Below are 16,830 nucleotides of genomic sequence, written 5' to 3'. Positions count from 1 at the left end.
CCATCTTTCCCTCAGCCGCCTTCTCTCTCTCTTTCTTTCTCTATCTCCTATGTGTCTTTTTTTTCTTGCTCTCGCAGTCTCTCTCTCTCTTTTGTTCTCACTTCACCTGCGCAGGGTTTTTTTTTTACATGCAGCAGCAGACGGATGAGTCAGGCTGGCACAGCTACCTTCATCTCTCACGTTCCTCCTCTGTCTTCCTATAAAGTCCTCTGCAGAAGTGCAAGAAAGACTGCAGCATCAGGAGACACTAAACTCCCCCATTACAGCTGATTTTGTTGGAGAGAAAGCAGCTTCTAGGAAAGCATGTCCAATTACAGTGAACAGGAGCAGGACATGACACGAAGAGGCCCCGAATATAGACATATATGGTTTATTATGGCTTATGTCTGAAACCTAAAGGGATGATTCACCCAGGAATTGTGTCATTGTTTACTGTCACATTGTTATCCTCACATCGCTCCAAACCTGCATGACTTTGTTTCTTCTGTGGAACACAAAATAAGATATTGTGAGAAATGTCTCACAAAAGTCACCAAAACTGTTTGGTTACCAACATTATTTTGTGTTCTGCAGAAGAAAGTAAGTTTGAAACGAACATATGGGGTGAATAAATGATGACAGAACTTTAATTTTTGGATTAACTATTTCTTAAATTGTGTGTGTGTGTCTTCACAAGGGAAATGGATTAATAAACATACTAAATGATGTTTTCTTGAACATGTAAAAATGCAGAACGTTTTCTGTGTTGGGTAGGGTTAGTGTTAGGGGATAGAATATACAGTTCGGACAGTATAAAAATCTTTACGCCTATGGAGAGTCCCCACAAAGATAGCGAAACCGAATGTGTGTGTGTGTGATGGTTTGTCCAGACTGTTGAAGCAGACACAGTCTGTGCTGACTGCTGATGGGTGTTTACTGAGAGAGTGGGAACAGCAACAACACGTGCTTGTCAGAGTGAGAGAGAAAAGTGTCTTCTCTCTGTGGCAGTTTGTCAGTCTTGTGTCAGCACATGCATGGCCACACAGCCACCCTGGGTTTCATTATCCTCCTGTGCAACAGTGTAGAAGGGCAAAGTGAGTAAAATGTCATGGCTTGTCTGCCACGTTACTTGTTTCTTGGTGCCCACAGGGGATTCAACAACCATGATTTGCTGTTAGCTAGTCGGTTGCAGGTGGTGTTTGTGGGAGGGACATTGTCATTCTGGGATTTAAATCTACAAAATGTGTAGAATTTGTTCACACTATTTTTAGTAGATTAACCCGAAAAGTGAAATACTGTATGATTTAAAAGTAAACTAACATATTGGTGACCTGAATTATATACATGTATAAGGCAAGGCAAGGCAAGTTTATTTATATAGCACATTTCATACACAATGGCAATTCAAAGTGCTTTTACATAGAAGAAATTTAAATAATAAAAAGAAATAAGAATAATTAAAACAGTTTAGAAAACAGTGGGACAGTGCTCATTCAGTAAATGCACAGCTAAACAGAAGTGTTTTGAGTCTGGATTTGAAAGTGAGTACTGTAGGAGCACATCTGATCTCTTCTGGAAGCTGGTTCCAGCTGCGGCTGGCATAATAGCTAAAAGCGGACTTGCCATGCTTAGAGTGAACCCTTGGTATTTCTAGCTGATGTGAACCTAATGATCTGAGTGATCTGTTGGGTTTATATTCAGTGAGCATATCTGCAATGTATTGAGGTCCTAGGCCATTGAATGATTTATATACCAGTAATAATACTTTAAAATCAATCCTACAGTACATCTAACTGGGAGCCAGTGTAAAGACCTGAGGACTGGTGTGATATGTTCATATTTTCTGGTTCTGCTCAGAATCCTGGCGGCAACGTTCTGTATGAGCTGCAACTGTCTTATGGTCTTTTTGGGAAGGCCAGTGAGGAGTCCATTACAATAGGTCTGACTCTAGTGTCACACCAAGATTCCTGACTTGATTTTTAGTTGTTTGACCCCTAGAGTGAAGGTATGTGTTCACCTTGAGAACTTCATCTTTGTTTCCAAACGCAATGACAGTTTTGTGTTTGTTTAACTGAAGAAAGTTTTGGCACATCCAACTGTTGACTTCATCAATGCATTGGCACAGGGAGTCAATGGGGCTGTAATCGTTAGGCGATAGGGCTAAGTAGATCTGTGTGTCGTCTGTGGTAAGCAATTTGGTTCTTTCTCATTATTTGGCTCATTGGGAGCATATACAGGTTGAACAGGAGTGGCGCAAGAATTGAGCCTTGAGGGACTCCGCATGTCATGGATGTCCACTCAGACTTATGGTCTCCTATACTCACATACAGTACTAACCTAACATATATATATATATATATATATATATATATATATATATATATATATATATATATATATATATATATATATATATATATATATATATATATATGAAGACTTCAGATGCAAAAGCCTCTAAGTGCCATCTGAAATTTTCGTCTAGAATGATCATTTTTATCAAGCTTGCATGTTTATGTTCAGTTATTTCACTTTAATGGCAATGACAATTACCTATTAATTGTCATTAAAGTGAAATTACTGAACTTAAATATATGAGCTTGATAAAAATGCTCATTTTAGAAGGAAAGTTTACATGGCACTTAGAGGCTTTTTCATCTGAAGTCTTCATATATATATATGTGTGTGTGTATGTATATTTTTTTTAAATTTTATTATTTATTTATTTATTTATTTTTCATTGTTTTGTTGTTTTATTTTACTGTTTCATTGTTATTTTTTATTGTTGAATTGTTTTATTTAATTTATATATATATATATTATTGTTTTAGTTTTATTTCATTTGTTTTTATTGTTTTTATTTTATTACTTTTTATCGTTTTTGTTCATTTAATTTTTTTATTTTTTTTTATTGAATTTGTTATTTTTCATTTCTATTTTATTTTATTATTTTATTGTATTTTTTTTTTATTTTTTTTATTTTTTTTATTTCGGACTCCTTTCTGAAATGTCATGTCAATTATGAATTTCTGGTGTAATGGTGATCTTTGATATTTCATACTTTCATACAACTGATATTTGAGCCACTCCTACAAGCTGTCGAATGAACAGGACAAACCGAGAGTCACACCTGTTGATAAATACGTTTGTCAATCGTAATTAAACTGTGACCACGTGAACAGTCTTTCTCTCTCCAAACTCAAAAACACAGAAAAATAGCTGCAACCATTCCCAACCAGATGTATAAAAGCAAGAGAATGAGACAGGCAGGAAGGATACAAAGATAATAAAAAAGCATTCGGTCAGGAGACAAAGGAAGGGAGAGACAATCACTATACCATCCCGCTCCTTCCGCCGTGTCTTCCTCGTGATCTCTCAGCAAGCCACCACCAGGTGTTACATAACTCTCTCTCTCTCTCTCTCTCTCGCTGTGTTGATCTGTCTATCTCTCTCGCTTGCTCTTGGTCTCTATGCCAGCCACTCTCCCCCCCACCCTCTGTCTTTTTCACACGTTCAGTTTCTCTCCCACTGGGAAACAGATTTTCAAGGCAGCCGTCTGCTCTCTACCTTCAGCACTCGCTGTCTACCCTCTGCCTCCCTGAGGTTTCGCTACACTTCTGGCATAATTACAGCAATTACTACAGTTTATACTAGTTATGTAAAAGTTGTCCCATGTGAGTGTGTGTTTTTATCCAACACGGTTGGGAGGAAAACACGTGAAAGTGTGAAGGGAATCAAAACGGACAGGAAATGAAGCACTCTGAAAAACTGAGTTTACTATGAATAGCAGTAGGTAGTCAAAAACATTTTTTTTTTTTTTTTAAATAAATATACTTAAAGGAATGTTCAGGGTTCAGTACAGATTAAGATCCATTTAGTTATATTTCTGTAAGTCTCTTATGCTTATGTATTTATTTGATCAAAAATACAGTAAAACCATTTTTTTAAAAACTTTAAATAACGGTTTTCTGTTTGGATAAAATTTTAAATGTAATATATTCATGAATTTTCATAATCATTACTGCAGTTTTAAGTGTCACATGATCCTTCAGAGAGCATTCTAATATGTTATTATATATTAGTAATATATTATTAGTAAGAAATAATTGACATTCTGGCCTGTTGAATTGTTAAAAAATCAGGCACTCCTCGGGTGGGCAGTATTTTCTAATAATTCAACGGACCAGTCAATTAGTTCGCTTATTCTACGGTTACACTACACCTCAAGACATTGTTCAGATGATGTGTTTCAAGACATTTGTCAGGTTTTTGTCCTTAAAAGGCCTAACCCTAATTTCTTAATTTCTTCTGGGCATCTAATCCCACACCTCCGTTGCTAAATCCAAAATGTCATTTTAGAGTTAGTAACGGAAGCTTCAGCCACTGATAGCAGACTAATAGTTATTAATGAGAGAGAGAGAGAGAGAGAGAGAGAGAGAGAGAGAGAGAGAGAGAGAGAGAGAGAGAGAGAGAGAGAGAGAGAGAGAGAGAGAGAGAGAGAGAGAGAGAGAGAGAGAGAGAGAGAGAGAGAGAGAGAGAGAGATTTAGCAGATTGTGAATTACTTGAATCTATGTTGAATCTCAGCTAAATAATTTGGTGATGTGAAAGGAGCATGCAATGCGGTCAAGACCTGTCTGGAACTACTTTAGCCGTGCATTTCCCTGAAAATAATAGTGCAACAGTTGGGTTCCGGAAGTAAAAACTCCATTCATTTTTGCCATAGGTAAATTGATTTTAAACGGTATCTTATAAACCTTTAAAGACAGACCTTCTGTGAGCTACAAGGTTGTTAATCGATGGTATTTGCTTATGCTTATGCCAAAGCCATCAGCCTGCATTATTTCAGCTTATTTTTAAAATAGTAGTGTTTAACAGTTGAATTCCTGGTTAAAAACTACATTACCCATGATGCTGGACAGAAATTTACACCAGAGAGTCGAAAAAGCAACACACTCCAAAATAGCTCTTTAGAACAGTTCTGTTCTTTAAACAACATATTATTTAACTATAATAAAAGTAATTTGATAATAAAAGTTATAGAATGATACATCTGTCTATCTGTATATGGGGTTTCTTGAACATTTAGAATATGCCATATTTTGAGGATGACTCAACTGCCTTTCTCTGTTGTTTCCTCAGGGTACCACACTGAGGAAGAGTCTCCTTACACACTACTTTGGCAACCAGCGACCCCACACCAAAGCCCTGGATTACAGCAGTGGGAACAGTTCTTCCTCTGGAGGTCTGGGACAAAGATGACCATTAGAAGAAACACTGTCCGCTCACCATAAACATCCTGACTCAACAGTGTGTTTCTGTGTGTATAGGTAGCTCTCCTGGGCAGGACTCTGATAAGCCAGGCACTAGCGTAGCAGACATCCAGTGTGCGCTGGACAACGTGGGAGCGTCCGAGCTGGTCATCGACCTCATCGTCAGCACTAAGAATGACCGTATATTTGAGGAAAGCATTCTGCTGGGCATTGCACTGCTGAGAGGAGGGAATACACAGATTCAGGTATATAAAGGTGGTGCTACACATTCACAACATGCCATCCACAAGATCCAGATGATGTAATTTCCTTCATGTCTCCCTGCAGAACTCTTTCTTCCATCAACTGCACAAGCAGAAGAAGTCTGAGAAGTTCTTCAAGGTCTTCTATGACCGGATGGAGCAGGCTCAGAAAGAGATCCGCTCTAGTGTGTCAGTCAACATGTTTGAGCTCAGCTGCAGGAAGAGAGAAGAGGAAGGAGAAGGCTCTGGAATCAGATATAAGAAAGGTGTACTTCCACTTTCTTTCATTAGAAAAATGTTTTTTTTTTAAGACCATGGAAGGTGAATATGATGAAAGTATGAAGAAATGTTGGGTCATATTTCACCCCAAAATTAACAGAACAGTATAATCATATTTTGTTTAAGAAAATCAAGCAAGTTATTTATTTATACATTTATTTCTTTATTTTCTTCTTATATTTTTTTCTTCCATTTTCATTTTGAGATTGACTCGGGAATGTTTCTTTGTATGTTTTCAGAAGTTCATGCTTCATTCTGAAATATGAGTTCAGAGATAATTCAGTAGATCTAAAGATTTCCCATGGTTAACAGATTTATTTATTTCAATACAAGGTTGATAAATGGTCTGAATGAAAATTCTGGATGCTCTTGGCTGAAAACTGAAAATGCTTTTTAAAAAGGATTCATTTTTTATTTTAAATTAGCATTTTTGTATAAGTGTATTAATATTATACTTGTTAATGATACTGAATTTAAAAAATACAAGCTAATACAATAAAGTAACCACACTTTTGTTGAAAGTAACACTATAATTGGACAGAATATATATTAATATTAAATATCAATGTATTATTCTATATTCGGTTCTATGCAACAGAATCAGATTTATTTTATTTTTTTTACCAATTATTCAAATAATATAAAGTCCTACAACGCTTTTATTATCAGAGCATGTGAGCAGATCAGTGAACGAGAGGCTAACGTCGTTTTCCCAGTGTTTCCCAGCATGGCTATACCACACCATCTTACAGCACAAGTATAGACCTAGTACTTCATAGAAATTTCATGTTGGCGCATTATTTGAGCGGTCGTTGCTTTTCCAATGAGAATGAGCGGTACATGGGTGGAGCGTTCACATGGGCCGTAAGCAACTGAGCTTTGCACATGCAAAGAGCAGAATATTGAGCAGAGCGTCACAACTCGCAGTGACAACGGCTAGAGCGAGAGTGAAACTTGAGCGCTGAACACTGAGGGGCGGGGAGGCATATATTTTTGGACGTTTTTCAAAATGCCATTTTCGGTTTTAGTCTCTTGCTGAAAATAGAGATGTGTCCTAATTGCAGTGTTCTGCTTTATCATGTTTAGACCTAAAAAGAATGACCTAGACTCTCTAAATGATGTGCTATGTCTGAATTAGAAGTATGTCATTGGTCCTGTGAAAAGCCTGTTTATCACAAACAAGTGTGCCTTAATGCATAGCTAACCATGTGATTGCAGTTCAGGCCTGAGGCAGCGTAAATGAAGGGACAGTCAGGCATATGAATAGTATCTGTCCCCATTTCAACTGCTGTGCTCCATATCCTGTCACATGAGGTCATGTGAGGGGTAGCTGGCATTTTATCAAAGGCCTGCTGTTAAAAAGCAGGGTTTTATTTAACACTTCTCATCGAGAGAGGAAAGATATCAAATTCGCCTAGTCGAACGGTGTAGTGCACAAGACATGATTGCCTGATAAGGAGAAATGTTGTTGACAGTTACATGGCAATTCAGTTTTGAATAATAATATTCAAATGTGCCTTAATATGTATCCAAAAACAACAAAAAAGATCTATTTCTTTCAAAAGGAGTACCTACGACTTACTATGGATGACTTTGAATTGGTATATCAATTCTCTAGCATGCTGAAGAGAACTCAATCAGTATATCCTGCAAGAATTTGTCATTTATTGAAGATAGAAATACATTGTTGGCTATTTGTTACCACTATAGACATTTAAGGGGGGCTAAGTCTATCAATATCAGTTATCAAGTTTAACATTCCACATTTGCACGTAAAGTTTTTACGTTTAAGGATTTGCAATTAAATCCATGATTGAGTGATTCATTTGCTTAAGCAAATCGTTCAGTGGTGCTGATTCATCAGATTGTGTCTGGTTTTATTTGAAAATATTTGTTATAGCTTATAATATTGTTTCTGAGTTTAAGTTGTTAAATATTCTATAACAACCTGTTTATTGAACTATAATATAAAAGTAATACCAATAAATATCAGCCTGTGGCTTTATGCTTATGACTGAATCACAGCTCTTGAATGTGTGATATATTCCTTGATGTTGTGATAATAATAAATATATTTTATCAAAAGTACTTCCAGGTACAGTACCTAGTATGGATGACAGATTTTGAATTTGAATTGACCTTTGAATAATATTTTGCAAATGTTCTTTAATATTACATCCCATTCAATGTTGTTATACTGTAGTTAACTAAAGAAATTAAAAATTAAAATAATTTTCAGTTATTGAAATACAGCTGAAATAAAATATAAATATTTAATGAAATACTTAACTTAAACTTAAACATAAATGAAATGTTTCCTTGGCTAATAACTGAAACAAAATATTCTACATAAATTATTAAAAAATACAACTAAAACAAATATAAATGAAAGCTAAATAGAAATATATTTTTTAAAAATACTTAAAAATAATATAACTGATTAAAAAAAATCACTTCAATTGAAATTTTTTTAAATTAAAATATAAAAATAAAAGCTAATTCAAGATATTGATGAATACTAAATAAAATTGATTCTTTAACAATTTAATAATCAGAAGTTCATTCTTTCTTCTCTTATGAAGTTCGAGACTCCTTACACCTCAGAGAAGAGATGCGGGGTCAGCTTAAAGATGCCTCCTCGGTCACCTCAAAGGCCTACAGCATCTTTCGCCGGGAATTGGACCCCGAGATGGAGCCGATGGGGTCGGGACAGGACGGGATGGAGGAGGTGGTGGAGGAGACTCAGATGAGCCAGGCCATCACCATCATGAAACCAATCCTTCGCTTCCTTCAGCTGCTCTGTGAGAATCATAACAGGCACTTGCAGGTAGGTGATGCAAATCTTCTATAATTATTATTCGTCCAATTGTTCTCAGCCTTAGTTTGTTTGACTGTAAACCATTCCAGTGTGCTTAGAAGTGAAAACGAACAATGCTGCCTTTTACAGTGTCAGAAATCATAGGGCTTTAAATTAGTGCTTTTCCATTGTGAGAACAAAAAAACATTTTTTGTTGTGCAGATAAACATCTCAAGGGACCCCTGACCTAGTTATGGACGAGTCTGTCTGAACTGAGATACTAATTACTGCCACTCAGGACTCGACTTGAGTTATTAGTCAAAATCTTTCTGTTCTCTTGTATACAGAACTTTCTGCGAGATCAGAGCAACAAAACCAATTATAACCTGGTGTGTGAGACATTGCAGTTTCTTGACTGTATCTGTGGAAGCACAACGGGAGGACTGGGGCTGCTGGGGCTCTACATTAATGAGAGGAACGTATACCTGGTCATACAGACGCTTGAAACCATCACAGAGTACTGCCAGGGTCCTTGCCATGAAAACCAGGTATTGATTGAAACATCGTCTTCATTGGAAAATGGGGAGAAATCCGTTTCCACATAGAGTCCAAGTGTTAGATTTGGTACCAAAATTAATTTATTTCTAGCTTTATTAAAGATGCAAAAATAAGTCTTTTCTACATGTCTAAGACTTGATAAATAATAGTTTGGTATCATAGATTGTGTATTTTCTCCTCCGCAGTCATGCATAGCAAGGCATGAGTCAAACGGCATTGACATCATCATCGCGCTCATTGTGAATCCAATTGATCCGTTGGGAAAGAACCGACTTGACCTTGTACTGGAGCTGAAGGTACTTGTTTGTTTGCAGTTAATCACGTAGTTTGAATAAGGAGGCAATTGATGTATAATACAATTTTACAGATAACAAATTGTTTTGAAGCATTGCAAATTTTGGATTTGGCATGTAAAAACATCTGCACTTTTAGCTCCAGGAGAAAAATGTGTGAATATTCTTAACTTCACAGTCATTTATTATTAAAAGGCTCTTTTCTTTACAATTAACTATCAGAACAATGCATCTAAACTTCTCTTGGCCATCATGGAGAGTCGTCATGACAGCGAGAATGCGGAGAAGATCCTGTACAAGATGAGACCCAATGAACTGGTGAGCTAATCCGTATCATACAATATTGCTGCTGTTGGATGATACTGTATATCAGCGTTCTTAGAACCTGAACGAACTGTTGTGCATGTGCAATCAATAAATATGCTTTAGATCATCTTTTATCAGCCAAAACATGTCTGTTCTGTGCTATAAATGCAGTAATGTTCTCATCTACAGGTTGATGTGATGAAGGAGGCTTACGTTCAAGGAGAAGAGAGTGAGATTGATCAAGAGACATCAGATCAGATCAAACCTAAAGATGTTGGCCACAACATCTTCATCCTGGCCCATCAGGTAACATTTAGATGTTTAATGTGAGCTACCAAGCAGGTCTGTGTTTACATCAGGGGTACTTACAGTTGAAAGACTTACATTTTGCTTTGTTAAACCTATGATAACTAATCAGGGTTAATAGCATTTGTTGGTGCAGATTAAGGGTACTTGAGCATAATGAAAAGGTTGGGAAACGCTATTGAATGTGACACAATATAACAATTAATGATAGAACACATTGCAATATCTGTTAAAAGTACAAACCTACTGAAGATAACGGAGGATTAGATGAAAAATCAAAAAATCCCTCTGAAGAAGGGTTAAGGGATAGATCACTCAGAATTCTTTCATTAATTACTCGCCTTCATGCTGTTCCAATCCCGTAAGACTTTCGTTCATCTTTGGAACACAAAATGAGGATCTTTTTGATGAAATCTGAGAGCTTTCTGTCCCTCCATTGACAGCTACGCAACTACCATTTATATGTGAATAAAAGCCTAAATTCAATCTGTTCATCATATAAAGGGATCGAGTCACTTCAGAAAATGTGGACTAAACCGCTCAATTCATATGGATTACTTTTACGATCTCTTTATGACATTTTTGAAGCGTCAAAATGGTAGTTGCGTAGCTGCCAGTGGAGGGACAGAAAGCTCTCAGATTTCATTAAAAATACCTTAATTTGTGTCATTTTCAAGTAATTAATGACAGAGTTTTAATTTTTGGGTGCACTAACACTTTAAGGCCTCTTGTGAGTTAATTCTCAATCAAGTTGTGCATTTCTCAGTTTCAATCTTCTCTTTCACTTCCACTGTCTCAGCCATCTGCCAGACAGTTTATATCTGTCTAACTGGCTGCTTTCATAATGACATAACTTCAGGTGTTCATCTATCTCTGTTTTTTCAAACACAAATCACATCACACAGACGACTGAGAGAGAACTCTAGTACAAGTATGCATAGTTCTCTCACTGTTAGCTTTGCTGGAATAATATATGTTATGGCAAACTCTTGCCACAGTTTTCAGTGATATTTTTGTTTAAAATTCAGGACTTTTACGCAGACCTTGTGGCTATTTTAGATAGACAATGGTTTGAGAAACACTGGCATATGGCTATATGATCTAGTTGGGGAGATTCTACTTCACTTGGACCATTTGCATAATGTTTGTCAGTCTCATTTCCCTGTGTAAATTTTCACTATTAGAAAACAAGCAGAGCCTGAGGACATAATAGTCGAGCGGAGAAAGAAGGAGAGGGAGTCAAAGGAAAGGAATAATCCCTTATTTTCTAATTTCTCTGACACTGAGAAAGAAATAAACAGAAATTACTTTAAAGGGGACCTAATATGCAACATTCACTTTTACATGGTGTTTGAACATTAATGTGTGTCAACAGTGTTTGTACACAACCACCCTATAATGGTGAAAATCCACCTACTCCTTTTTTATATTCCCCATAAATCATAAACAGTGTATTAAAAAAAAGATGTTCGCATTTTCTACACATTGTGACGTCAAGACTGGTGACAGAATCGAACCTATTAGCTTAGATCCTCCCCTGAGTGAGCTGGGGGGCGGGGAAAGCAGCTCATTTGCATTTAAAGATAGCATGTTTTTGATTCCATTAAAAAAGGGGCATGCTATAATAAATGATCTTTGAGGTATTTTGAGTTGAAACTTCACATGACACATACAAACTGACACATACTGGGGACACCTGAGACTTAAATTACATCTTATATTAATAGGTCTTTTGCTTAAAAATTGATCAAACATGTACATTTATTAATGATTACTGACATTTATTTTTAATTAGTGGCGTTGTTAAGGCAAGTGTCACTTTTGCAATTGTTCATACTTAGAATTTACAGTTTTCTATCAAGTAACCACTCAGAAACAGCATAACAACATGATAAAAACCATCCATTACACCCTAGCACCTTGAACCAAGAACCAAGTCCAGGTCACAATTACTTCAAATTTTTCAAAAAAAATGTTTTCATGTAGTTGCATAATGCTGCGGATGGTTTGAAATGTCAGTTTTGGCCACAATTAAAAATGGACATTTTTAAATAGTTTATTCAACAAGGCAATTGTTTGAATTGCTGTGAACTTATGTTCATGAGAGAACGCTCTGTAAACATTCTTTGATTGTCACAGAAATGTGTGTAAATTTACTTTGTTCCTCAGGAAGTTAAATTGAATAGTGATACTGTAAACGGTTTTGACAAAGAACATTCCCATGTCCTTTTTTCCATTGTGGTTTCAATTTCTTTTTGTTTGCTCAGCGTTGTTGGCGTGTTTTTTTTTGTTAGCTACAGTGCTGAAAAACAACTGCCAAATACAAGATCCTCCTGTGTTTACTGGGAACATGACAAAGTAAATGACATTATTTGGTGTCAGTTTAGCTCTCAATTGCGTGTCTTGCTCTCTTCCAGCTCTTATAAACCGATTCCTGATGTTACTGTAGCTTTGATCTGAAATGAAAAGAACACTGTAAACATTTTTGGCTTAGACCTCAGTGAGGAGGCAAAGTGATTTCACCTTCTTAGTGTCTCAATGCGCACATCTTTTGTGTTCTTTCAGCGTGTATGAAAACAAGCATGTAAATCCCTCGCTCCTATTTACCGCGTTAAGGCCATTATGCGATGAAGGAAAGGAGGGTGTGGAATGATTGCTTGTCTGTCTCAAGGACTTGTCCTTGTTTGAGGTTACAGAGAGTGACCGTCTGCCTTTTTAGAAAGACTGGTTACTTCAATAGACTGAGCAGCATTCTTTATGTATAAACTACCTTGTTTTTTATGGAGATGGTTCTTTACTTAAATGAATTGCTTGGATCTTGCTGAGCGGTATTGATCGTTCGTTGCCCTTTGATCCCGTCATCTGTTGGAAATGATTTTCAGAGCACTGTTTTTGATTAGGTTGTCTCTGGATGTTGTTGTCTCAATAAGGAATCTTGGCCACATCACTGTGGGTATTCAGTCATTAAGATAAACATCAGAGTTCTTCGGCATGGGCTGATCTTAAAATGTTTTGATTTTGAAGTAATCCGGTTGATCAGTCCTGACCTCTTATGAATTGACTCATCCAGTGGTTGCACTGGCATTATGAAACTTCTAAATTGCTAATGTGATTTGTGTTAGTCAAATCAGCAATGCGTCACTAATAGATTAATGGTGTTCCTGCAACTTCATGCACTTTGTCTCAGAGGTTGACTTTTATTAAAACTAACAAATTGTAGCATTTTTTCTCTTTTTTGTTGTTGCTATTTTTCAAATGTTTAGATTTTGTTGATGCACCATTGTCTCAAAGTCAGACTTTAAATTTTAAACTAAGAAAATCCATTATAAGTTATGAGTTATTACATCTAAATATACATCTAAATAAAATAAACCATTTCAATATTTATTTTGTGAAAATTATATATATATATTTATACAAAAATGAATAGCCTATATATATATATATATATATATATATATATATATATATATATATATATATATATATATATATTTAATCTATATTTAAATTTGGTTTTATATATTTTTTTTTTTTTACACACATCCTCAGTTGTAGCATTATTTCCACCACATCAAACATTTTTTTAAAACTTTTTTTAGGTAATAAATTTTTTATCAAAAGTTAATATACTTTATCAAGAGATGAATACGAAAAAGATAAATATCACTTGAAAACACTCTTCTTTTTTTGACTGTCCATCATTTTCAATCATGTTGGAATTTTTATTTAGTTATTCAAAAAGTTTTTAAAAATATGCATTTTTTTAAATTCTTGAAAAATACAATGAGTTAAATTCAATTAGTTTCATAATAATTATTTAAAGGGCTAGTTCACCACAAAATTTTGTTATTCACAATGTTTGGATGAATTTTGTTTTGTATGTTGGGTATCTTGCCACTGTTCTTGTCCATTTTGCTTTAACTTAATAATTGTGTATTGGCATACATAAAATTCTAGCTATGAAATTAAATTTAGCATGACAAAATAAAGGCCATTTTATTACAAAAATTTAATTTCCACATAACAATGTTATAAAATGTAACGCATAATTTGAGGTAAGGTGAAAATGAAACTGTGGTGGAATGTTCATGTTTTTAAGCAAAAATGACAGAATTCACCTGTACAGGATGTATAGTTTTTGTCTATTTTTAGTAGACAAAAACTAAAAACAAATTTAAACTTGTAAGACAAATTTAAAAAATGTCTAAAAGTTCGCATATTTTGAAGAATCACCCTGATATGGAACTGTTGTTTCTGAATCTGTTGTGTTGACTGAAGTGTTTTTTTATGATCAGTTGGCACGCCACAATAAAAACCTCCAGCAGAGTTTGAAACCTGGCCTAGACCCCAGCATCGAGGGAGAGACAGCGCTCAGATACTACGCCAACCACACTGCTCAGATAGAGGTACGACAATTAGAGAGTTTGCTTAATTGCAAAATTAACTGCTTAATTTAATGGCTTTTCTGTAACTTTATTATGACACATTTGATGACCTATTTACATATCGTTGCTTTTATCAGAAATTTAAGTCAAAGTGTATTATTTAAACTTAAACTTAAAATTGTCAATTTTTTTATTACATTTTTAGATTGTTCGTCATGATCGCACAATGGAGCAGATCGTGTTTCCTGTGCCCAACATCTGTGAGTACTTAACAGAAGAATCAAAAGTGCGTGTATTCACCACCACAGAGCGAGACGACCAGGGCAGCAAGGTCAACGACTTCTTCCAGCAGTTTGATGACCTCTACAATGAGATGAGGTGGCAGAAAAAAATAAGAAGTGGGTTGTTTTTACTTTGCTCAAATGTAACAATTTATCACAAGTTTGAGTCTGTGCCAGAGTTATTATACTGATGTATTGGTGTGTGTTTGCAGATAATGCACCACTTTTCTGGGTGTCAAAACATATATCTCTATGGGGTAGTATCTCCTTTAACTTGGCTGTGTTAATCAACTTGGCTGTGGCTCTTTTCTACCCATTTGGAGATGATGGAGATGAAGGTACGGCTTTGATTCTTGATATCTAAAAAGTTGCGTAATTATGGCCCTATGATTTCCGTGGCACGAAACACAAACGGAATCTATTCATAAAAATGCAATTGACTGTATAACATGGAATGTCACTGAATTTAGCAAAAATTGGATGAATAAATCAAAAGTGCACATTAAATCGTATATGGACTAGTGTCTGTGAATATTACATTTAGATATGTAGTTTGCATGTTCTGTGTGAATTAGTAAATACACAACGTAGTGTTTCATATAAACTTCTCTAGAGCTGCTTTGAGAGTCACTTAATCCAGCATTTCACCTTTTCATTTAATAAAAACTAAGCTCTTTATACAAACTGCTAAAATAAAGTTTTGGTTTAACTTGAACAAATTATGACAGAATTATATATTGTACAGTATAATGTACTTCTTAAAGTACTACGTAATTACAATAATAATAATAAAAAAAAAAGTTTTCAAAACATTATTTTAAAAGTATATCACTGTTTTTCATCCATGTTTTAAATGAAACCTCTTTAATTGCAAACCTCTGTTGTGCAGCACTTTGTTTGCAAAAAAGGTTACTTTGATGACTGCAGTTTTTGATAATACATTTGTAGTAAATCATAAAAAAAGAAAAATCCAGAAAATGTTTAAATAGAATTTCTGAAAAAATACAGCACATTTCAAATGGCATTCTTGTTGTTAAAATTTTAATAAATTATTAAATTATTCTTTTAACCATTAAAATGGGATCCAGAAAAATTGAAATGGAAAACACTGAAATCAGTTTATTTTAATTTTTACAAATTCTAAGGGTCATTACATCATAATGATATTATTTTATCTTCATGCAGTTCATTGTTTTGTCTTTTAGGTATCTTGCCTCCATTCTTGTCGGTATTGCTTTGGGTGGCAGTGGTCGTGAGCACCTTCACATTGTTTGTTCTTCCACGGCGTGGAGGTATCCTGGCGTTCCTGGTCACCGTCATCTTCCGCTCTATATACACGCTGGGCTTAGGACCCACACTGCTGCTTCTGGGGGCCGCCAACGTAAGGCAAATTCATTACAAACCATTCACGCTTCATTTAGCCCGTCAGTATTCAGCGTCCGTGAACTGATTAAGTGTCAAAGTGTTGTTTTTTTTTCATTTATAAACCAACCGAACTTCTATTAAAATAGACCATCCACTAACACCTCATGTCCGCTGATTAATCGTTAATACCTATTAATTACAAAAAGCCGCTCGATATCTGGCTAAATATGAAAGATGTCAGCAGAGGATCTAGCGTTGCCATTTTGAATCAGTGTCAGTTACATGTATGATGACAGAAGCGGCTGATGTGCTTGATGTGCGTTCAGATAAAAAATGAGAGTGATTTCATGCCTCCCTCTCAGCCAAATGGAGCTCCAGCCTTCAAACTGCTGACACGTCCCTCTGTTGTGTCAGTCTGTTTGCGTCTGTTTAAGCTGGCGTCTCCTCAGCCATTATGGCACCACATGAAGGACCAACAGAGACATGTGCTGAAACAGATTCTAGAAGTCTGGGATACTAGATGCCACTCGCCACATCTTCCTAGTAGTCGCCACAAACCATGTTTATCCTCGCTGCAAGTGCAGACCGTATATATTTTCTTTCACCTTGCTCATGGTTTTGAGTAAGTACTAGCTTTCTAAGTGACACATGAATTTGCTCTAAATTCAAGGCTTAAGGCCTGTTTACACCTAGTCACTTCATGCATGTTTACTGATCAGATTGACTGTAGCCTATAACACGCTCACACGTTTATTTAAAAAAAAA

At 35.6% G+C, this 16,830-nt stretch overlaps 1 protein-coding gene across 2 annotated transcripts in view; it reads left to right on the top strand.

Moving 5' to 3' along the window:
• The window catches only part of itpr2 (inositol 1,4,5-trisphosphate receptor, type 2), a 100,221-nt gene that overhangs the window by 64,636 nt on the left and 18,755 nt on the right, over positions 1-16,830 (top strand). For both annotated transcript variants that reach the window (XM_079873643.1, XM_079873644.1), the window contains 12 exons: positions 5,120-5,222; positions 5,308-5,495; positions 5,578-5,758; positions 8,354-8,598; positions 8,916-9,116; positions 9,312-9,422; positions 9,642-9,737; positions 9,915-10,031; positions 14,330-14,440; positions 14,625-14,817; positions 14,913-15,038; positions 15,906-16,081. In XM_079873643.1, coding sequence (XP_079729769.1) covers positions 5,120-5,222; positions 5,308-5,495; positions 5,578-5,758; positions 8,354-8,598; positions 8,916-9,116; positions 9,312-9,422; positions 9,642-9,737; positions 9,915-10,031; positions 14,330-14,440; positions 14,625-14,817; positions 14,913-15,038; positions 15,906-16,081 — 1,848 coding nt within the window. The remainder of the gene's footprint in view (positions 1-5,119; positions 5,223-5,307; positions 5,496-5,577; positions 5,759-8,353; positions 8,599-8,915; positions 9,117-9,311; positions 9,423-9,641; positions 9,738-9,914; positions 10,032-14,329; positions 14,441-14,624; positions 14,818-14,912; positions 15,039-15,905; positions 16,082-16,830) is intronic.

The sequence above is a fragment of the Squalius cephalus genome, assembly GCF_949319135.1.
Source record: "Squalius cephalus genome assembly, chromosome: 6".
Lineage (NCBI taxonomy): Eukaryota > Metazoa > Chordata > Actinopteri > Cypriniformes > Leuciscidae > Squalius > Squalius cephalus.
This window is presented reverse-complemented; position numbering and strand designations above follow the sequence as displayed.